This window comes from Drosophila persimilis, unplaced genomic scaffold, assembly GCF_003286085.1.
Source record: "Drosophila persimilis strain 14011-0111.01,24,50 unplaced genomic scaffold, DperRS2 tig00000686-arrow-arrow-pilon, whole genome shotgun sequence".
Taxonomy (NCBI): domain Eukaryota; kingdom Metazoa; phylum Arthropoda; class Insecta; order Diptera; family Drosophilidae; genus Drosophila; species Drosophila persimilis.
Genome location: NW_020825336.1, coordinates 599,929 through 622,662, shown reverse-complemented (window position 1 = coordinate 622,662; position 22,734 = coordinate 599,929). Strand labels below are relative to the sequence as shown.

Genomic DNA, 22,734 nt, shown 5'->3' with positions numbered 1-22,734 from the left:
TGATTGGGGATCGGGCAGCGCCTGCCGAAGGGTATGGGTAGACTTTTGTCGGACACGGTATCAGCTATTGCCGGGGATAAGCTATTGCCGAGCAAATCAATAAAGGCAATAAAGGATCCCACCACCTATGCAAATACGGGCTTAGATGGCGGGATCCGCTTCCTTTTTCGATTTGCATATGCAAATTAGCGTTTTCGCTAATAAAAATGTGGGACACGTAGCCGTATCAGCCGTATCCTGCCCCAAAGAACAGACACAGAGACGTGGTTGGCCGGGATTCAGGTGGCCCCCAACTCAATTATGCTGAAAAGGATCAAGAGATGGCACGGAGGGACTTACCTTGGGCGTGGAGACGGCATGGGCTCCGTCGTAGACCAGCAGGTGGTCGTTGCAGTCCAGCTGGAGCATGTCGAAGCGGAGCATGAAGCGCTGCAGCACCGAGTGCGTCTGGAACGTGATGATGCAGTCCAGATTGCGCTCGTTCTGCGACCAGAGTACGGCTCCGTCGATCTTACGGTAGAGCTGCTGCAGAAAGTGATTCTTGCACAGCGACTGCATGTAATCTGCGGAACAGAGAGAGCCAACAACAGTCGGTTATTGATTATTACACATACACATACATGCACGTATCTATCGGATATGGAAAAGGGCTTCTTGGGGTTGGGCTTCTGTGGCTACAAGGCTCAGACTCAGACTCAGCCGCCCTCACAATCTCCGGAGCCCGCCATCTTGGGGCTCTGCGGGCCACTTCCTTTGCCTTAATGGCGGGGCGTCTCGTGCGCTGCGCCGGAAAATGTGCACTTACGTTTTAATGGAGGGATGAAAAATTCATTTACGCTTCGTTTCGCGTGCTACTTGCAGCCGTGCTTGTTTCCCGTGCGCACCAGTTGCGTTTCTACCCAGAAGCCGCCCGACTGCACTTCAGTGACTGTGTACATACCCGTACTCGCTTGTGTGTACTGCAAGATGTACACACGTGCATAATAGTTCATCAAGTATGCATCACCATACATACACACGCTAATGCCTAGTCTGGGATCCATAGGAGGACAAGGAAAGCCCTATAAGACCCCCTCTGATTCGATTAAATAGATCATTGAAACGGCACAGAGATCGTTTCACTCTATTCTTTCCTTGACTAATGGGCAATTCCAATTAAATAATATATAATGCACTTTAATTTTCCACTTTTAGCCTTCAGAAGCCATAGAGACAGCCCCGGCACTCTTGGTGATTTGCGTTGAGGGTCAATCAAAATCAGCTAATGACCAGCGCCAGCGCCAGTGCCAAGAACTCCGCCAGTACGCGGAGAAGCCATCTGCTGGGAAGTAGTTCCGCGTTGTTTAAGCAACTTTTAATTAGTTTGATGGCGAAAACTATAGCGCTTAAGTGCGAAATGCATTAACAGGGAACGAGGGCCATTTCCAGGAGCTACTGATGGCTGGACGTCGGCGCGCATGCAAATGAAGCCGCCGGGCACGGCCAGACTCCGGCAGTTCCGGCAGCAATAAAGCCAACGCGTGCCAGGGCCAGGACGATGACTCCAGTTACGGTCCGTCCGGCCGGCCTTTAATGGAAGCCAGCTCGGGGGGGTGGGTAGCGGGGGCAGCACAGCACTGTGGGGCTTACGTGCGCCTGATTTCAGGCAATTTCCTGCTTAGCAACCGCTTCCGTTCCCGCCGCTGCCGCCGTCGCCACCGCCACCGCCACCGCCGCCGCCGCCACTAATTCAATTTCTCTCCAATAAAACGCACAAGATGACGACGCATCAGCGCCGCGGCGGTTGGAGTCGGAGGGAGGTGAGAGCAGAGAAGGAACGGCGAAGGAATTTACTACAAATTCGTTTTACGCCTTGCACACACTCCTCGTACTCCGCAGGAGAATGCCAGAGAGAGCGGAGATGGATTCGACGTAGTAATATGAGGTGAGGTCTTCCAAGGAGAGCAGGGCTCCCACCATAAGTAGTAGTAGTAGAAATGTGCCTCACCTTATCTAAGAGGCCTTGGAAACTTGGACTACCGAAAGAAGGCCCCCAATCATGTGTGGCTACATCTCTCTCCCTCTCTTTATTTCTTTCTCGTGGTAAATGCCTTATTTTCGGTCGCAAATGTTGTTGTCCCCGCGTTGCCAACTTCAAAATTGAATTCACAATTGGATTGTGAATGTCTGACGGGGATGGGGACGGGGATGGGGACGGGGAAGGGGACAGGGACCGCCGCCAGCCCTTTGTTTCACCTCCTGCCCTGTCAGGTGCAGGCCCCGCCCTATGGGCTCATGGCGAGGGAGACAGTTTCTCTTGCTTTATATGTAATTGGCAATTTAGTTACACATTTCTCTTTGATCTCCGCCAAAGTAAATAGCAGAGAAAGGCAAGGAAATGGGCCCTTGGCGGTGGGGGCGGGGGGTTCTTGCCTCCTGTGCTACCTGCGAAAATTGGCCACAAGCCACTTGCCGAGTAACTTTCAGTGGGCCCTACAGAAGTGAAAAATGTTGAAAGCTCTTTGAGCTCTTGGTGTAGCCACATTGTAGGTGCTAGGAGCAGCCAAATATACCGTTTGACTCTCAGAAATATGTTTAACAAGACCCTAAGACCTCTTGTGATTGAGATTCACGAAATTGCGACGTGCTCACACGCACATTTTCTGTTCTGTCGGTTCCTTCTGCTCTACTACGCATGTTGTTTGCCTTATTTGTTCTATATTAGAATTAACAGCAAAAGAATTTATAATCACATATAGCTTTGTCGTTTGTGTGTTGAAATTCCTAGCTAAAAGGCAAGCCTGGAGTTGGGAGCCAGCTCGGAACGATTGCAGGTATTGAAACAACAAAAACTACAGCAACAGATCCACAAAAAAATCATGGCGAGCACAGCTGTTTCACGGATAAAGAGCGAGCTGGAGGAACTCCTACGCAGCGAGAAGATCGAGCCGTGTCCCATAAAAATCGAACGTGTCAACGACAGCTGGACAGATCTGAGGGGCGAGATAAGCGGCCCCCCCAACACACCGTACGAGGGGGGGAAGTTTACACTGGAAATAAAAGTGCCCGAGGAATATCCGTACAGTCCACCGAAGGTGAGTTTCCGCAAAGCGGCACTGCAGCACAGGTAGATGGCTTAAACCGACTGCATCTTGTGGCAGATTCGTTTCATGACGCTCGTTTGGCACCCGAACGTTTCGTTTGTGACTGGCACCATTTGCCCGGACATACTCGAGGAGAAGTGGGCAGCGGCGATGACGCTGCGCACGGCGATGCTGTCTCTGCAGGCCTTGTTGGCCGCTGCCCAGCCGGATCCACGGAGCTCCTTGGTGGCATACCAGTTCAGGAACCAGCACGATCTGTTTCTGCGCACCGCCAAGCACTGGACCCATGCCTACGCCGGCGGTCCGCACACCTTTCCCGAGTTCGACTCAAAAATCCAGCTTCTCGTCGAAAAGGGCTACGCCGAGGATGATGCGCGCAGCGTGCTCTCGAGTGAGAACTGGAACTTGGACAAGGCAACGGAGTGCCTGGTCAGTTAGCTTTTTAAGGCCACAGTAGTACCCGCAAGAATCAACAACAACGCTAACAGCTTCCGAAAATACCACTAAATTGGAACAACATTTTAGATTATCCACCAGATGTAACGCGAACAGATACTGATAGAGGAGACTAGATAAATTCATTGTACCCCACTCGCACCCAAAATTCTATATGCAGTACGTGCATTATTTGGTATCAAATTAAATGCGAAAACCTTTCGTTTCTCTTACGCAATGCCACCGATGCAACCGTTTACAGAGGCATGTTAATTTAGAGGAGCCAACAGCGACAGAGCCAACTGTAACAGGGCTGTAAGTCTAGCAGCGAGCTAACAGCGAAAGAACACGAGAGTAACATCATGTGTCTGTGATCTACTCAGCGATGCTCTTGCTCGGCCACAAACTTTCGATTTCGTTCTTTGCTGTGTGATAGGGAGGGAGGGCCGATCTGCAAGCTGAGCTTTGACTCGCCTACGCTGCTCTGCTCTCACCGGCCACTAACTTTAGCTCGTTCTTTGCTGGCAGAGGAAGAAGCTTTGTGCCGCCCACGCTGCTGCACTCTCATCACAGCTTTATCAGTTTCCCCCGGTCTCTTCTTTAATCATCAGTTTAATGTAATGCGCCCGCACCGAAATGCACTGATTTCACTGTGATCACCTGTGTACAAACACATGCACTTCGAGTTAATTCGGCCGCAAACTTTTGCTCTCGCTTTTGCTGTGAGTCGGGGAGAGAGAAACAACAAAGACCGACTTCTAAGCAAAGCTCTGATCTGCATACATATTCATGCTTATCACAGCTTTCTCAGTTTCCCCCCCCGTTCCCTCACTCAAAGCGGTTATTTAAGTCACGCGTTTCATGTTTTGCCGGCGGCAAAACGCAACTCAAGTGAAAAAACGCATAATTGACTCTTTTTTTTGTTGTGCGTCCCGATGCCTTGTGCGTGTTCGTGGGTGGTATATAATTTTTTTTTTTTAATTTCTTTGTGTGTGTGTGTGAAAACAACAACAACGCAAAAAAAGGAACAGAATATACCTAAATTTTTTTTAGTTTAAAAAAAAATTCATCAGTGTTCAGTGAAAAATAAAACGGGCAATAATTATATTTTTTTTTTATTTTTCTTTTTTTGTTCTTGGAAACAGATCAGTGATCGCACTAAAATTAATGGAATAAAGACTCCATGAGGTCTTAAGGTGTCAGTGTGTGTGTGTGATAATTAATATTTTTTTATTATTTCTTTTAAGTGCTTGTGTGTGTTTAAAAACAACAGCAAGACAATGAAAGGAACAGCAAATAATATTCAATATAATATAATATTCAAATATAATATTCAACGCTACGGCATTATGGGAACAGGTGAGTCCTTCTGTCTTGCATTTCTCCTTGTATTGTTTTTCTCGATTTTCTCTTCAATTGTTCTTTTTACTTCATTTACATATTTATATTTTCCGTATATTTATGTATTTTCTATAATTCTATTTTGGATAATTACGGTTTCTCCTAATTGCGCTCCATTTTCATATATAGTTATTTTTTTGTGATTTTTCTAGGATTTTAGTTATTTTTTTTATCCATTATCCCCTCTCCATAAACAATGTCAATGTTAATGTTAATTTTAACAGACTGTCGATAGGCGATATCTAAAGTTGTGTTATCGCCACTTACGGCGTGTGTTGGGGTGCAAACTCTACTTTCCGACAGCCACAGATGCATCTGCATCCCATGTGTGTAATGGGATGGGAATAGCAGTGGGAATAGCAGTGGGAATGGGAATGGGAATGGATTGGCGAAAAGTGAGATATAGAATGTCTGCCACAGACATATGGGAAGGGGAGGAGAGGCGGAGGAGGAGGAGGGGGAGGAGGAGAGGTGGGCAGCAGAGTGGATGAGATGGATGGAGACACTTGCAAAATATCAATTACGTTGTGGAGTGGAAATACAGAGCAGAGTGCTCGGATGCTATTTCCGCTACAAGTACCGGGCATCATTGGCTCCCGGGCAAGCCACGGCCAACGGGGTATGGAATGGCATGGCATGGAATGGCATGGAATGGAATGGAATCCTTCAATCATTTCTGGCCAGGAGCGGCCTAGAGCTGCTCCGCCTCAGCTTACCCATGTGTAGCAGGAGTGTGTACCGGGATTATCGTGCAGCTGCGCTGCGCTGAACCGAACTCTTCCCTGATCCCCGCAGGGACCAAGACGAGCAGAGAGATAGACAGCAGAAGGAGGACGCAGGACGCAGTATGGAGGACAGGCACAGCAAATCGTAGCTGCCTCGGGCTGTCGGGACTGTCGGGACTGTCGGGTCTGTGCGGAGCGAAAGACAAACGAAAGCCGCGCGGAGCGTTGAAGCCCATGTGACATACCCGACACCCCCAGCAGGAGCCACGGCAGATACATTTTCTATAAATTAAGGCATTTCTGTCACAAATGTCGGGGGAGCAAAGGGAAAACAATTCCATTTGCCGCTGGGCGGAGTGTGTGGAGGCGGAAGGTAGTCGCGGATCTGCCAGATGGAATTGCAACATGCCTCAAGTTCAGCTCCAGGTCCTCCTCCTCCTCCTACTCCTCATCCCCATCACACAGAGGCTGGGACTCACAAATGTGCAGAAGTGTCTTTATCTCCACTTTGTTTATGCACTCGAGGAAGAGATAGAGAGAAGGGGAGGGGAGGGGAGGGTTGGGGCGAGCACTGGGTGTGGCAGATGGCAGATGGCAGTACACACAAAAAAAAAACCACAGAGCAGGGAAAAATGGCATTTCCGAAATTAGGGATAATGCCTGGCTTAATGGGCGAATGTGTCCCACATCAAAACGGAAGACAGATACCTCGTCGGACAGTCGAATGCTGGAATATCTACGGGTATTGCTACTCAAAATGTGTCCTCCCCTTCCTCCCCCCGAGGCACCCGGGCCCCCAGCCAGGAGGAGCCTCATCTGGTGGGGCGGGGCGGGGGATTATTCGGTCGGAATATCATTTGTTCACATTAAAGCACTGGCAAAAGGATTAAAATTAGCATAATTAATTCGTGGGATTTCCCAGTCGCGCTCACCGCCCGCCCGCGTTATTAATCGACTAATAAGGCCCGCCCAGTCTTTTTTTCCCACCGAAGACACCAGAAGGAACCTTGGAGCCCTGGACAACCCTCCGATGGTGCGGCCAAACCACACGAAAACACCACTGGCCCACAGAGCAACCTCCTCATAACTCGCGGGACCCGGAATCGCACTGGTAATGGCCCTCGCAGGAGCCAGTCCCGGCAGGAGCTCCGCAGCTTAATGCTTCCGGCCGGGGGAACGGCACTGGGCTCTGGGTCCGGATGTGCTTGGTGGTCTTTAATGCGTTCACCCCAGACCCCAAGCTGCAGTCCCATCCTGTCGCACATCCCACATCCCACATCCCACATCCCTGGACGGTTGATGTCTTTACTTCGGCTTCGGCTTCGGCGTCGGCTTTGGGTTGCTTTGAGGAAAATGATGTTTACTCTGCTGACACGCTCGTCTAATTCCGTCCGCATCCCTCGAACACACACACACACACACACTCTGGGGCTCTGGGGCTCTGGGACTCCCCGGACTCCCCGGAGCCCCGCCGCACGCATGGAATGGAAGGTGGCGCCCAGAGCCACATTCGCAAATAAACGAATCTTTGGCGAGTGTTTCCGCATTTCCCCGGCACCACCTTTGAGATGTTCGATGAGTCGCTCCTTCGGCTAGACAAATATTGAGCACAGCTCCTTGGAAGCTGGAACTACTCCCTGCCCAGGCAGGGAGGAGCCCCGCCCAGGGTACGTGGCACGTATAATCACGGAGCAGGACAAACATCCTCAATGTGTGCTCAAAATGCAGCGCAAGGATGCGTCTGAGGCTTCTGCAGTCGGCCTCCTAAGGGACTTCCCAGCAAACACGTAGATAACTTAATGGCTTATGGAGTTCTGACAATTTCGGGGGCCTCAATCCAGGAGTCCAGGAGGACTACATTGTACGAAAGTCCTGTCTGAGAAATTCAAAACTCGAATGTGCCTCAGTTTTAACGAATCGGTAATCGCATTAATGTTCTCAGACGCACTACAGCCCGAGGGCAGTCTCCAAGAACAGAGGGTTCCCCGAACATCCATTGACAGACCTTCGCAGACTTCCACCGAACCCAGAACCCAACCTGACCTAACCCGACGCAACCACCGACATTGAAATGCAAATTTAATGTAAATGTTTTAAACTAATTTTCAGTGATTATGCAAAACCGCAAATAAATCTGCAGCAGTGGAGCCCCAGTTGCTGAGTCGAAGCCGGGCATATCCGAGGATGCTGCTACCGTAGATGCCACAAGGAGTGGCAGCAGCAACAACGGAACGCACCGAAACCACAGCAGGAGCCAGCTCGGTGCGTGCCCCAAAAGCCCCGGAGCCATCGGGGCATGGCATGGTATGGGATGCTGTGGTGCTTTGTGGCAAAAACTTTGCCTGGAAATCTGCTCGGTTTTCGATCATCTGCCCCCGCCTCAGTCCTCCTGCAGTCCAGGTCCAGGTCCGGGTCCGGGTCCGGGTCCGGATGTGCCGGGGCAAGTTGGTTGCAACAAAATAATTTCGCTGGCTCGTTTGTCAAACTAATGGCAGGAATTTGAGCAATTTAAGCAACAAAGGTTAAACAATGAATTTCCTGTGCTCCAATATTGAATTTTGCTGGCCCCCAATGACCCCGGGCGTCCGTGTGATGTCATCATCGTCCCACCCACCGCTCCTCGGCTACTCGGCTCCACTCGCCATGTCCCAGGCCCTCGCTCTCGGTTGACTAAGCTGGAGCCTGGCCCCGACAGCCGACCACCGACAGCCGACGGCCGACAGCTGGTGCCGGACTCACACGCTCCATTAGCGCGACCAAAATTCGATGGCATCTTTTGTGGACTCGGCCCCGGATTGGGCCAGATGACGCCTCCGGGCTTTTGCTTTGCCGCTGCCTCCACTCGCTGCCTCCGTCGCTGCCCTAATGAAATAATTGAAGTAAATGCCTTTCGCACCAGCGATTTCCTCCGTTTCCATTGCCATTTCCATCCAGCGCCGCTCATCCGTGGCGTGGCCGCCGCACTTCCCGGCGGTTTGCATAATGAGCATAATCCCTGCACGGCCACGCCTGTCCCCGGGGGCTGTCCGTCAAACCGTCCACCGTCCTCCGTCCTCCGTCCTCCGTCCACCGTCCACCGTCGACGGTTTGTCAAAGTAATTGGCCAATTTGCGGGACGCATTGGGAGCCGCTTTCGAGCTCCACGATTATGAGCAATTACCCAATGAATTTTCACTTTCCACCCGAAACTGCAGCTGAAGGGACCCGCCGATGAGCCCCTGGACTCGGCGAGGAATCAATGGCGAAAGCAATAGTGCAGGCAGGTGATCGATTGCTAATGTACGGCATTTCCATTACGCAGAGGTCTATTAAATGCCTGTCAATTTCAGCTAATGAACCGGGAACCAGGCCTACAGGCCTCCAGGCCGCCAGACCTCCGCTCGAGTCCGCCATACTGTGTCTGCTGCTCAAAGGACCAACAACAGACGACGGACGGAATGAAAATCCTGGACGACATCAGGGCCATGGCCCTGCCCACGCAGGTGTGTGGCCTGCTGCCCTTCTTCAGCGGCGAGAATGAGGATAACTTTCGGCTGGGCAGATGGGGCCGGTGGTACGGCCGGGGGGTGGCCGCCCTGCTGCTGGTCAGCTCGGCGCTGCTGTGCCAGGACGTGCTGTTCGCCTCGCAGGAGTACAGGCTGGTGGCCGGCTCCCTGGGCGACACCGAGGAGATCAATCGCACCATCGAGACGCTCTTCTGCATCTGCAGCTACACGATGATGGTGCTCTCCGGCGTGCACAACGCGTCCAAGCACTGGGGCACGCTGCGGGACGTGGCCAGGATCGACGAGTACCTGGAGGCGAACGGCTTCAGGGAGAGCTACAGCTGCCGCCTGCCGGGGGCCCTGGTGGCCGCGACCTCGACGAGCGTGGTGCTGGTGGCCTTCTACTACGTGCACATCCTGAGCGGCATCGGGGCCAGGCGGCAGTGCGTCCTGATGCTGGTCTACAGCCTGCAGATGCTCTACTCGGGCGTGTTCGCCGTCTACCTTCGCACCGTCCTCAAGAGCCTGGCCCTGCGCATCGAGTTCCTCAACCGGCGGCTGGACGCGTTCACGCGCCAGGAGGGCCCCGGCGGGCGGAGGAGCGACCGCGAGAACTGGCGCGAGCTGAGCAACCTGATCGAGGTGTTCTGCAAGCTGCGCTACATCACGGAGAACATGAACTCGGTGGCCGGCGTGGGGCTGCTGTTCTTCTTCGGCTTCGCCTTCTACACGGTCACGAACCAGAGCTACCTGGCCTTCTCCACGCTGACCGCCAGGTCGTCCAGCGAGCACGCGGACTTGGCCGACACCATGGGCCTGTCCTGCGCCTGGGTCCTGGCCGAGACCGTCACCATGGCCGTCATCTGCAGCTCCTGCGACTGCCTGGCCTCGGCGGCCAACACCACCTCCCAGATCCTGGCCCGCGTCTACGGCAAGAGCAAGGAGTTCCAGAACATCATCGACAAGTTCCTCACCAAAAGCATCAAGCAGGAGGTGCAGTTCACGGCCTACGGCTTCTTCGCCATCGACAACTCGACGCTCTTCAAGATCTTCTCGGCCGTCACCACGTATCTGGTCATCTTGGTGCAGTTCAAGCAGCTGGAGGACTCCAAGGTGGAGGAGGTTGAGGTGTGAATCAATAAAGAAAATAAGCGAGAGCTGCTTTTTCTGGTGCCAGCTGCTGGGGAAACAAACATGAGAAGCGGCAGCAGTTTGCCCAAGGAGGCAGGGCGGGGCAGGGAGGCAAGGCGGGGCAGGCGGCCTGAGTCACTCGAGCGTGCAACGAAGATGAAGTGCCATCCAAACTAATGAAAGAACTGTGAAATAGGCGTCAGCCAGGAGATAGGGGGCCCGAAATGGCCCAGCCAGACGATAAGATTCATTGAAGTTTGCCGACGCGTCGTCCTTCCTTCCGTTCCATTCCATTCCATTCCATTCCGTTCCATTCCGTTCCTGGGCCATAATCAAGCGAATTGTCGCCTCGCCTGTCATAATGTTTGAATAGTCAAAAGTTTGGCAAGTTCTTTTTGCCGGGAATTCCCTGAGAAGAGGACGGACTTGGGACACTTGTCCGGCCCGATTGAACTGGGTTCCTTCTCTTTTCCCATTTTATGATTGAACAAACTTTGGCAGTTGCGATTGGCAATCGGGCCAAAGGGCGAGTGGGGGCGAGTGGGCAGGGGGCAGCGGACCAGTTTAATTATGCCAGGCTCAACTTTTCACTAAGAACTTGTCAAATAGCTCTCAACTTGTCGGCCCGGCTAGCCGGACACTCAATCCGGGCAGCAGATCATTGCCGGAGTCGGCAGAAGTCCGCCAGGATAACTGATGGTCGTGTGGAAGCCCTGCCGGCGCGCCTTTGTTTATTTGCCTTTCGCAAATTGTTAATTAAATTTCTGCCCCCTGCCCCTTGCCCCTCCCCCCAGGGGCCCAGGTCCCATCTGGCCTGGCCTGGACTCCGGCTCCGGCCTATAAAAGGGGCTTAACTATTTTTCGAAAATTATTCTTCTTATTTTTTTTTGTTTTTTTTTTGCAAAAGCCACGGCGAATCTTTCGCTTCCTCGTCGCCGTCTTGTGAATTTTTTCTTGGGCTCTTCTTTGGCTCCTGCGACGCGAAAAACAAAGAGAAAACTTTTTGCATAGTTTCGGGATCCGAGCTGGGATCGACTTTGCCGTTAGTTTATTACGCCATTGTTGCTGTTGTTTTTCTTTTCTCTCTTTCATTATTGTTGCTTACTTACGAGCATTTCGCATTTCGCATTTCGCCGGGCTATTGTCTACGAGCTTCTTCTGGTAATATTTTTCTTTCAGCTCCGCCCGGAGCCGCCTCCAACGCCTCCAACGCCCCGTCCTGCCCTGCCCATTCCGGGCAGATAATTCTACGGCTTTGTTTAGCGGGCGCGCGAGTCCCCTCCGCACCGCCTAAGTGGATCACGCACCCACACACGGCGCCCCACCCACCAGCACACAGCGCCACACAGCGCCGGCGATACAAAGCCCCATCCGGCGGACACGAAAGAGGTTTGGGACTCGGCATTTTCGTTGAATGGAATACAATTTTCTGTGCATTTGATTACAAAAGGGATTCGTGTGCTTAACCGGAGGCACAATGCGGGCGGGCGGAGGGCGGTGGGCGGAGGGCGGAGGGTGCATGTCCTTTTGTGGCCCGCTCCTTGCAGGACTACGCCTCGTCGTCTTGTCCGGGGCTTCTTGTGTCCACAGATTGCCCAAAAATAAATAAGGGAAAGTCGTGCCGGGAAGTTTTGGGGCAGCCCTGTGTCTTTCGAGGGCTTGTTGCGGCCAGAACAAGTGAGATTAGTGATTGGTGGAGCGCCTCGGCGCTGATGAGTTCCTTTGAGCTTGAATTATCCCTCTGGGAAGAGAGAGGGGGGCCTGCCCGCAGAGGGGGTCATCTGTGATCCCAGGAACAGGGATTCCCCAATCTGCCGAGACGCGAAAGTGCCACGAGCTCTACAAAATCGACAATACTCGTGGTATTATGTGTGCATGAAGCGGTTTGGAATGGCAAGTGATTACTTGCCCCCTCTCCCACCGAAATGTTGATAAATGATCACCCCACCCCACCCCCCTTTCGGACCCAACAAACAAGCAGTGTCGGTGGCAGCTCCCTGCCACCCTGCCACGCTGCCACCGTGCCACGCGAGATGCCAACGCATCAATAGTCGATTTGGCTCCCTATTTGCACCCCTCACTCCCCCCTCCCCCCCATAGAAGCCCACTACAAATGGAATTTATTATGCTTCACCCGATTTGTGTCCTCTCGCTGCAATTTATCTTCCATAAACATTTATCTGCGCATTTGACTGTGACCCGACCCGCCAGCCAAGGATCGCTAAGCAGCTGAATCATGGTCGCCCGGGCAGGATTTATGGCGGCGCTGCGAGTAGAACAAAAGATCCCCCGAACTGAGCAGATTCACCGTTCCATAAATAGATCTGGAAAATCAATGATTGAACGTACTGTGGATTAAATAAGGAGCATGGTCGGAGTCCATACATGCGCCTAGATATATCGAACATCAGCGTTCAAGTGGGGATCCGGACAGAGCCAAAGACAGAGGCAAAGACAGAAGCAAAGACAGAGCTAAAGACAGAAGCAAAGACAGAGCTAAAGACAGAGCCAAAGACAGAGCCAAAGACAGAGCCAAAGACAGAGCCAAAGACAGAGCCAGAGCCAAAGGCAGAGCCAAACACAGAGCCAAAGACAGAAGCAAAGACAGAGCCAAAGACAGAGGCAAAGACAGAAGCAAAGACAGAGCTAAAGACAGAGCCAAAGGCAGAGCCAAAGACAGAGCTAAAGACAGAGCCAAAGACAGAGCCAAAGACAGAGCCAAAGACAGAGCCAAAGACAGAGCCAAAGACAGAGCCAAAGACAAATACAGAGCCAAAGACAGAGCCAAAGACAGACCCAAGAAAGACAGAGCCAAAGCCAAAGACTGAGCCAAAGACAGAGCCAGAGACATGGACAAAGACAGAGCCAAAGACAGAGCCAAAGCCAGAGACAGAGCCAAAGACAGAGCCAAAGACAGAGCCAAAGACAGAGCCAAAGACAGAGCCAAAGACAGAGACAGACCCAAAGACAGAGCCAAAGACAGAGCCAGAAATGGTGCGGCTGCGGCTTGTTACGAATCTCATTTCGTATGCGGATGGATTTTAAGAAAATTAAAATTTATTGCCCCTGGAAAGCCTTTGGCTCCTTTTCATCATTTCAGCCCCCAACCTCCAGCCCCCGACCCCCAGGACCCTGGCTGGCTCTGGTCTCGTCCCTCGATGTACATGCCGCAGTGGACCAGTTGGTCCCACTGCCCCTTCCACTCCCCCTCCCCCCTTTGCTCGGTCCTTCCACTGCAGGAGCAAATCCATTCATTCATATTTATGCCACACAAAGAGCAAAAGTTTTATGCCACTTCTTCGACGTCGACAGTTGTTTTTCTCACAAATTTATTGGCAGTCGGCCATCGGGGAAAGGGGAACAGGTTGGGGGCGAGGGCGGGGGCGGGTGCAGGGAAGACCAGGCAACGTGACATATTTTATAAAAACGTATAATGCTCGCAATATTGCAAAAGAATCACACAATGGGGGGATGGTAGGGAGGGAGGGGGAGAGGGAGTGGCATGGGGCGAGCGAGAGCGAGAGGGAGAGGGATGGGCGTGCGTGCTGTCAGGATTGGATCGGATCCCTTATCAAAACATACGCAATGCTGTCATTATAATAAAATTCCAGCTCAACGAAATAAATATCTGAGGCATTCGAATGAGGGGAGTCTCCGGGTACAGTGGGCACCAGCAGGAATGAACTATCGATGGCCATTCCTGGCGAAGTGTGCTCCTGCCTCGTGCACTCGTAGTTGGAATCGTATGAAGTACTCACACAAAGTAATTATGAAAACCACTTGCAAATGTGCCCCCGCCCCACACGCCACACCCCCCGCCCCACACACACATCTCCCCGTATCTCCATCTGTGTATTTACTTTTGTAAGTAACTGTTTGCAAGTGTTTGGGCAACACGGAGCTCGGAATGGGAGCCACAGAACAACAGCCAACAAGTTTGCCACACGAGAGTCGCTGCTCGTGCGAGTCATTATAAGTTACGCTAATCAAGTTGAACGTGCGGCATGATGGGGGCTGGTGGGGGGTGGTGGGGGCGTGGCAGTGGCTGTGGCTGTGCCTGGCAACCGGATGGCAGGCAGACGACACCGGTGCTTCTGTGGCGGGCAGAAGAGTGTTGAAGAAACAGAGGACAGAGGAAATGACAATTCAAATTAAAGGCACCAGCCGTCGAGGGGTGGAGAAGAAGAGTAAATCGGGGGGAGGGGGGGGGGGGGACGTAGGAGAGCACTGTGGCAGGCAGGCCACGCCCCGCCACCGCCACCGCCCTTCCTTTGCATTGCCACTTAACATGAAATTAATTATGAAACTTTTGTGCACAATTTTGTTGAACGAGTTGAAAAGTCTTCTTCAATGCTGCCGCCGGCAGAGGCGACGCCGATGGGGCAGGGGGGGCAGCAGCAGTGGAAGGGGAAGGGGAAACACGTACTAAGTATGTGGCCGGTAAAAAAGTAAACGCGCCCCGGCATGGAGCATGGAGCATGGAGCATGGGGCATGAGAAATTAAGTACACGCCACGTGGGCCACAAGTCTGCCGAGGACAGGCGATGCCTCCTTTGGCTACCGACTTTGTCTGTATCTGTGTGTGTGTGTGTGTGTGTGTGTTGCCACAGCAAACACCGCAACGCAAAGAGCAGCATCAGCAGAGCAGAGCAGCGACAGCGACAGTGACAGCGGGGAGTGCAACTAAGCGTGTCCGTTCTTGTCGCCGGAAATGAGCAAAAAGACACCAAAACCAGGCCCACGAACAGTGGTTCGATGCTTCTGGAAGGCTGGAGAGGCACTCTTGGATAAATGTTTGCGGAATCAGTAAGGAGAAGAACTCCAGGCATTCCAGTTTCCACTTTCCAGTTGGTGTTCCACCAATCCCTCGGAAATGATCCATCTATTGGGGGGGGGGGCCCAATCCCCGTCAGCAGGCACATTCGTCATCCGACTGTGCTTTTTGTGGAGGAGGCTGCAATTAGGCGGCGGCAGACGCTTCGGCGGCAACCGGAAACAAGCCCAAATAAGTATGCAATGAACTTTTTCTGCGCCCTCGACAAGGAAACTTTTGCCCCTCCCCCGACGGCTGGCATGTAAGTTGTTTTACTTGAAATTTTAATTATGATTTAATGCTGGAATACGGAAATAATTTGCGGCAACAACTTTCGCGCCGGGAGGATGCAACGCGCGCCGCCTGAGTAATTTCCATTTCATGGGTCGGCAATTGCGGCTGCTACTTGTACGGCGGTGCAGTTGGTGCACGCCCCTCGGAGGGGCACAGGAAACCATACACGTGGGCACATACGATACTTTCTGCTCCCTCAGCCGGCTCATAATCGGACTATTTCCGACATTAGGCTCCAACCCGTACTCCTACTCCTACTCGTCTGGATTACTTACCAGGCTAAACGTGGGCCTGGGGGCGTAATAGTCTTAAAGTGAATTATTGGCATGTCTTTGCTGTACGAAAACTAATTGGATTAATTTTCACAAATTTCCTGCCTGTTGTGGCCATCTGTGCTGGCTGTTTGTTGGTGGCTTAAGCCCAAATAAAACTCCAGTCCTCGAAATTCACGTGAAGAGGACTCTTGTGACCTTTGCTCCCGTTCGGGGCCCGTATATGCCCCAAATATATGCCTATGCACGTCCGACCCGTACGGACAGTGCATCGTAAAACTATATTTATTTGTTCTTTATTTGCAACATAAACCATTTGCGGCAACTGAATGAATTACCCACAATGTGCCACAATGCCACAATGCCACACGCCACACACACACACATACGTGTCGGTTTTTTACGCGTATTGTAGTCCGTCCGTCCGTCCGTCCGTCCGTCCGTCCGTCCGTCCGTCCGTCCATTTACATTTCTTCTCATCTTTTGATGCACCCCCGCCCACGCCCACGCCCCCGCCCTCGCCTCTGCCCCAAACAAATGTTTATTGCCGAGCGAAGAAAAATCGGAAAAACTCTCGAGAGAAGAAACCACACATAAAACTAAGCTGCTGACAGATTTTATTGTGCGAGATGACTCTTCGACATCGACCCAACGGGCGCACCCAAGTGGGTGGGGAGGGGTGGTGTGGGTAGGGGAGGGGAGGGGACACACATTCCCAGCTTGTCGATTTTTGATTTAAATTAAACGTAAAAATGCCAAACGGGGCTGTACATATGTGGGCTGGCGGGCTCCTCTGTGGTCTTGCTGGAGGACTAGCTGTCCAGTCAGTGGGGGATTCGTATGGTATATATCTATAGGTGATACTCACAGTGCTTGCTCTTCTCAGCCGCCACCTGGCTGTGCGGCATCCGGGCGAGAATGGCAAAGAGCATCAGCAGCATTAGCAGCCATTTGGGACTGCCCGATGCCGCCGTCCTTCGTCGGGCGACCTCCGCTGGGCCGCCGCCATCAGCTCCCGCGCCATTGGGGCCCGCGGGTGGCCCCGGCCCACACGATGTGGGCATTAACAGCATCCTCTGCGCTTCCTCTGCGGTGGCACAATTTTCGCGGTTCCACCGATTCCGCTGCCGCTGCCGCAGCCGCTGCCGCTGCTGATGTTTGTGGCCGAAAAGTTTGCTCTGCTTTTGTTCCCCTTAGTCCGTCATTCTTCGGCAATTAGGAGCTTTCATTTATGAATTTCCTCCTCCTCGCTGGAGCGGCTGTCTCCTCATTTCGCGCGATGGACATTAACGGATTTTATCCTCGTTCCAATTTCGTTCTGCAAACAAAAAGACGAATTAGACCAAATTGAGTTCCAAGAGGGGGGTGGCGAGAGGGGGAGAGCAGCTTGCCGCTGGCAAACAGTGGGCGATGACAGTTTGTGGACGGCTAGAGTCATGTATTGTGTAAAGGATAGCAAAAGGATAGTGGGAGAAGAGAAAGGAGCCTCCAAGGGAACCTCCTCTGTCCTCAGAGCTCCATATTCTTGGGGGATCCCCCCTCTGTGCTCTGGAGGGGAGGAATAAACACAATGAATTATTACGCATACGACCCGTGGTGCGGTTTATCACTGAAGCGCAGCCACGTGAGAGTCCGAGCGGCCAGCCAGCCTGCCGCAGGCTTGGCTCCACTCCAACTCCATCAGAAGGGGAGCTACGTTCCCTCTAGTCGCTAGTCGCCGCATGTCCTGCGACATAATAATGCAACATACAACAGCACATGCATCAAGCACCCAAGTGCGAACTGGGGACCGGACCCGGGCACCGTGAGGCACACATACGCTGTGCCTCCCAGCGAAGGAGCCAGAGGCAGAGGCAGAGCCCGAGGCAGAGGCAGAGGCAGAGGCAGTGCTCCAATTTCGTGTTTAATTAAATCTGATTATAGCTTTTCACTTTGTCCTCTTTGTAGTCCACTTATTCTCTGCGCCTGGCACTTCCCCACGTGCCCCCCGAGCACCACGAGCCCCCCCGAGCCCCACTGAAGTATGTACATAGGGACGCAGAGACCTACATACATATGGATGTACATATAGTGGCGTGTATTCCATAAGAATTGATATTTCTGGCTACATTTTCCTTGACTTTCCACCAGAGCTGTGCCCCATCTCAGGGTACATTTGCAGGGACATCGAAGGCTGACGGCTTTCTATAAGCTGGATTGATTGAGGAGCGGGCAGGCCCTGTTCTCGACTCATCTCAGAAGGATGTTCTTGATCTTCGAAGGGACTTTTCAACGACAACGACAACGACAACTCGCAAAGTGCTGGACATGAAAAGCAGTCCCTCCCTCGACAAACAGATTCTGGGGAAGCCTTTGGCAAACAGGCAAAAGATTTTACCGTTTTCCCAGAAGATGGTCATTGACATGCGATTTGCTCTTCAGGACACACACACACACACACACACAGACACATACATGTGTATTTACTCGTATGTATGTATGTCTACTCGTATCCCCAAAGCCTGTTGTGCATTTCCGCATTTCCATGGCTGTTATTCTTCTGTTCTCTGGTTTTCTGTTGTTGTTATTGTCGACGCCACCGCCGCCATGGCAACCCGATTTTTCCGGCTCGTGAAAGGACATTAGAAAATATATATATTTTCTCGCCCCCATTCGGTGTGCCTCCTCCAGGAAATAACAAGTAAACTTTACGCCTTGATTGCTCTCTAATTTCACAATTTGCACAACTCGAATCTGGGAGGATAATTTTCGCCGGGGATGGGGCAGGGGGAGGGGGAGGGGAAGGGGGCTTGAAATACGGCTCTCGTTATGCGCCTTCTTCCGTAGCTCTAATGAGGAACGGAACGGAATGGAATGGAGTGTGGTGGGGCGGGGAGGGAGCCGGAGGCGGCCGGGGAAGCCGCATAAATTACAAACACAACTAAAAGAACAGACCAGTCGCAAAAAGGAGGCAGGATGGCGGGGTGGAGGGGTGGCCAGCGATAGTGTGTCCGAAGTGGCGACAAAAAACTAGACGACTTACAATTAATGGCCCTGTGGGGTTTCATCGCCGAACCGCTTGGGGGGCGGGTGTGTTGGGGGGGGGCACTCTCTCCACACTCGTGTGGATTTGTGCTCTGCTTGATTTGCCTTTTGTCGCGATCGCATTGTCCGAAAGGGGCACACAGCAGAGACAGTGGAGACACATTAGTGATGAAAGCAGGGACACGCATTGCCTGGGTTGGGACTCCAACAAATGGTGGAACAAAGAGCTCCCTCCCAGCCCTAGAAAGGCTTTAGAGGCTACCAATGGCCACCGTCACGAGTACATTATCGATTCTACTCGTACTCTACTCGTTTTGCTGATGAATCAAACTCAATATCTCTGTCAGCCATCTGGAAGCCCACCCATCGGTGGGCCCCTCCAACGGACAGGACGCTGAATTTGTGGCATAAACACATATGCACACGGGTGCACAATAAATATTTATGTACCCGTATGGAACCATAATGATTGTCCACAGGGTGCAGAGGGTGCAGAGGGAGAAACTCTTTGGCTTGCCGCGCTAAAAGCTCGAGAAACGCTCGCTTTGGATTACCGGGGACTACTCCAAGGACTGCCGAGGTGTGCGGCACGGGAAGCTCTTTGTTCTGTCTGGGAGAGCATTCCGAAAACACCCACATGTCTGGGTGTCTGGGTATCCTGTGGGGTGTGGGGTGTGTGGTGGGGGAGGGGGGCGGGTGTGTGCGTGCCTTTGCGTGCACAATGCAAATGTATTAACTGCAGGACGTTAAAAACAAAAGAAATTACTTTATGCCTGCAGACTACGAGCTCTGCCAAAGAGGGTAGGGATTTTTCCCCCTTTTTTCGGATTTGCCTGCTCTGCTCTGCTCCCCATATGCTTTGCCGTGTCCGCACTCGCGTCTGACTCACGTCTGCACCGGGCACGTCCATTTGTCTGCCGAGTACTGAACGGAACTGAGCTGCCAACAGCCACAACAGCCCCAAGCCCCACGGCCAGGACAGGCCAGGGACAGGACAGGGACAGGGACAGGGACAGGGACAGGAGTATATGTGTGTGGTTTTGTGGGTGGATTGCTGGGTGTCTGGGTAGGTGACTGCTCCCTCGTGTTCCCTGGGCGAATGAGTTATTTCTCGGTGAGAGACAAGAGGGGAGGCGGAGGACTACGGGTGTTTGTATTTTTAAGCCATTTTCCGCTGCATTTACTCCGGTTCTCCTACTTCGATGAGGTGTCGGTTTATTGATTCAGATACATTTTCCATTCTTGTGTGGTGATGGGGCGGCAAAGAGGCAGGGGGGGGGGGGGGGGGGGGGGGGGAACGGCTGCCTAATTGGTAATAATGATTAATAAACTTTATTCCTCTAGATGGGAGATTAATATTTTCCTATTTGCTCTATTCCTCTCTGAAATCTCTTAGGATGACGAATGAAAACAAGACCCAGTCTTTGGACTATTCCTCAGATGAAATGTTCTTGTACTCCCACATAGAATTCCTATCCTTATTGCCTTAGGCAGCCCCGGAAAGTGCCAAATCATGGAATTCCTACGGGATAGGATTGCGATTACGGAATGGGAAATGAAGGAGAATGAAGGATGAGGGATGGTGGATGATGGCTGTGGGGGGCTTTAAGTGCAAGTGTTGACACGAAAACCCAACGACTGACAGCTGAGTCGGTCCCAAGACGGACGCAACGATGACTGGAGCTATCGGAGGGCGGCGAGCAAATACGAAAAATCAAAGCCCCGTCGTCGATTTGCCTTCTGGGCAAGTCCCTGTGGCAGATTAATAGGCGGGGCGAGACCCCAGCCCCCCCAGCTCCAGCTCCAGCTCCAGGACCAACCGCAATCCCAATCAAATTTATTTATTTATTTTTATGTTTTTGCTGCTCTGGCAGCTTCCTCATTTGTGCGTCAGACCCGTCAAGTCGTGTTTTCTATCGAAAAGGGAGATCTGGGAGCTGGGGCTCTGGCGCTGGACGCACGAAAGGGTCGAGGTCATGCTAATGATTAATACGCATGGCAGTGCGGAGTCCCTCCCCTCCCCGGCACCCAGCTCCTCCGATTGGCGTGTCCAGCGGCAGTGGCAGAGATGTACTTCTCGTATTTGCACGGGTCTCCCATGTGACGATGATGGGGGAGGCGGGCAGCAGGGGGGACGGGGAGCTAATGGAGTGCGGACAAAAATAAATCACCTGTCGAGATGCTCTGCTCTGTGCGTTGAAGCATCTGCGAGTACTCGTACGATAGGGTCGAAAATATATAAATTAGAAAATGCTAAACTGAAATGTGGTCCAGGGCAGGGGCAGGGGCAGGGGCGGGAGGAGGGAGGATGGATGGAAGCAGAACGAAACGGAATACTCCATTGCCACACTTCCTGACCCTGGCTACGGCTACAACTACGACTACGACTACGGAGAAGGCCACATATTCATTTTGGTGCTGGCACACACTCGTACACAAATGTGTGTCTGTGTGTTTGTGTGTGTGCTGTGCGTGACACTACTTTTACACACTCGCACGATGGTATGTACTCCTGCACACACACACACACACACACACACGGGGATACGCGAAGGACCTTCGGCATCGACCACTACGCCTAGCGGGGGCAAGTGCAAGCGAGACGACACGCTTAACAGCGCAACTAATGCTCTCGCTGGTGAGAGAGAAGCAGAGCGAGAGCGAGCGAGAGAGAGACAAAGAGCGAGCAGCTCACTGCGATACTCGCTGGTAGTACTCGCAGGCGTAAAAATGTGTAAAACGCAACTTGACGACCGACTAGGCTCCCGGCTACGGTTCTCAGTGCTCGCTCTGATGAATGAGATTAACCGTTACAGTGGCACACGACACACGACACACACAGAGGCACACGACACACACACAGACACATACGAAGTGCCGGTGTGGACGAAATCAACCCCCTGGCACACGGCGGGCACAGTGCTCGTCGCGACAAATGACTGCAAATGACCTCAGCGAGGAACAGCAGCAACCCCCGAGCCCAGCCGAGCCGCCGACGCACTTGCTGCTCCTGCCACCACTCTGTGCTGTGCTGTGCTGTGCTGTACGGTGACGTGCCGTGCTGTACGGTGCTGTGCCGTGCCGTGCCTATGCGATGCCTCTCACTCGCTGCTTTTCCCCCTCACTTTACGACACACCGTGCCTGTATTTATTATGCGCACTGTTGTTGTTCCTGCCGCACTGATATTTTATGTGTGCCGTCCAAAGAGGGGCGGCTGTCGCGGCTTGTTAGCCACCCTTGCCGCTATCTCTGGACTCGATCGAATCCTTAATCACCCAGCCCCGAGCGGATGCAGGTCCGTGTACGTTCTGTACTCACACAAACGGCGCGCCAGGGTGGCGGAGCCGCCTATCAAAGTCGCCTATTATTACTCATTCACCAACAAAAAAAACTCCGTTTACTGCTCTTCCACCAGAAACAACTCTGTTTATTGCTCGTTCACAAAAACAAAAAAATGTGCACCGATCTCATGCACTTTTCAATACTCACAAAGTGTTCAAAACTCACAAGTTATTCACACTTTGCCTCACTTATTCACGGTTCGGATCGGGTCGGAACGGAACGAAACGGTGCGGAGCGGAGCGGAACAAACGAAACGAACGGCGCGACGACTAAAAAGGGTCTGCAAACATCCGCTGCCAGCACTCGCCGGTCGTGCGAATGCGATTATTTCAGCGTCTCGACTCTCGTCGGAGCTAACATTTAGCCAATTCTACTCGCTGCGCTGCGGAGCCGTCGAGTGGGCAGCCCTCTGTTAAGGTTATCGATTGCAAGCTGTGTGCGAGCGGGACGGCTCTACTGGGCTCCAGGTGGGGATGCTGGGTGGAAGGTGGCAGGCAACATGTCTCCTTGAAGCCACTTTCCCACGAAAACCGAGTAAATTCTAGAGCTCGTACACTACAATCGGCGCTCGACTTCGATTGACAACACCGTCAGCCACAGTTGGCGATATTTGGCCCTTTGGTTGATCCTTGGGCACACGATAATCAGAGATATTCTATGCGAAATCGGAACGGACTCGACCCGGAGCGGAGCTAAAAAGAACTGAAGCCCTTGCCGGTGCCTTCGGG

The 22,734-nt window shown here is 52.5% G+C and overlaps 3 protein-coding genes across 5 annotated transcripts in view; 2 read left to right on the top strand and 1 right to left on the bottom strand.

The window, feature by feature from the left end:
• The window catches only part of LOC6600477, a 32,390-nt gene that overhangs the window by 6,737 nt on the left and 2,919 nt on the right, over positions 1 to 22,734 (bottom strand). Inside the window, exons 1-3 of one of the 3 annotated variants that reach the window (XM_026991777.1) lie at positions 22,172 to 22,188; positions 16,508 to 16,957; positions 340 to 563 (exon numbers count right to left, since the gene is read on the bottom strand). In XM_026991777.1, coding sequence (XP_026847578.1) covers positions 340 to 563; positions 16,508 to 16,712 — 429 coding nt within the window. In that variant the 5' untranslated portion in view covers positions 16,713 to 16,957; positions 22,172 to 22,188. Of the gene's footprint in view, positions 1 to 339; positions 564 to 16,507; positions 16,958 to 22,153; positions 22,189 to 22,734 lie in introns of those variants that run through there. The other 2 variants (XM_026991776.1, XM_026991775.1) reach the window with 2 other exon arrangements.
• LOC6600479 (ubiquitin-conjugating enzyme E2-22 kDa) lies at positions 2,847 to 3,751 on the top strand. The gene is made up of 2 exons (XM_026991778.1): positions 2,847 to 3,074; positions 3,141 to 3,751. The coding sequence occupies exons 1-2, from the start codon at positions 2,859 to 2,861 to the stop codon at positions 3,519 to 3,521; spliced, it is 597 nt and encodes a 198-aa protein (XP_026847579.1). The 5' UTR covers positions 2,847 to 2,858; the 3' UTR covers positions 3,522 to 3,751.
• On the top strand, positions 9,082 to 10,326 carry LOC6600478 (gustatory receptor 68a). Its single transcript, XM_002025633.2, has one exon. The coding sequence runs from the start codon at positions 9,082 to 9,084 to the stop codon at positions 10,261 to 10,263; it is 1,182 nt and encodes a 393-aa protein (XP_002025669.2). The 3' UTR covers positions 10,264 to 10,326.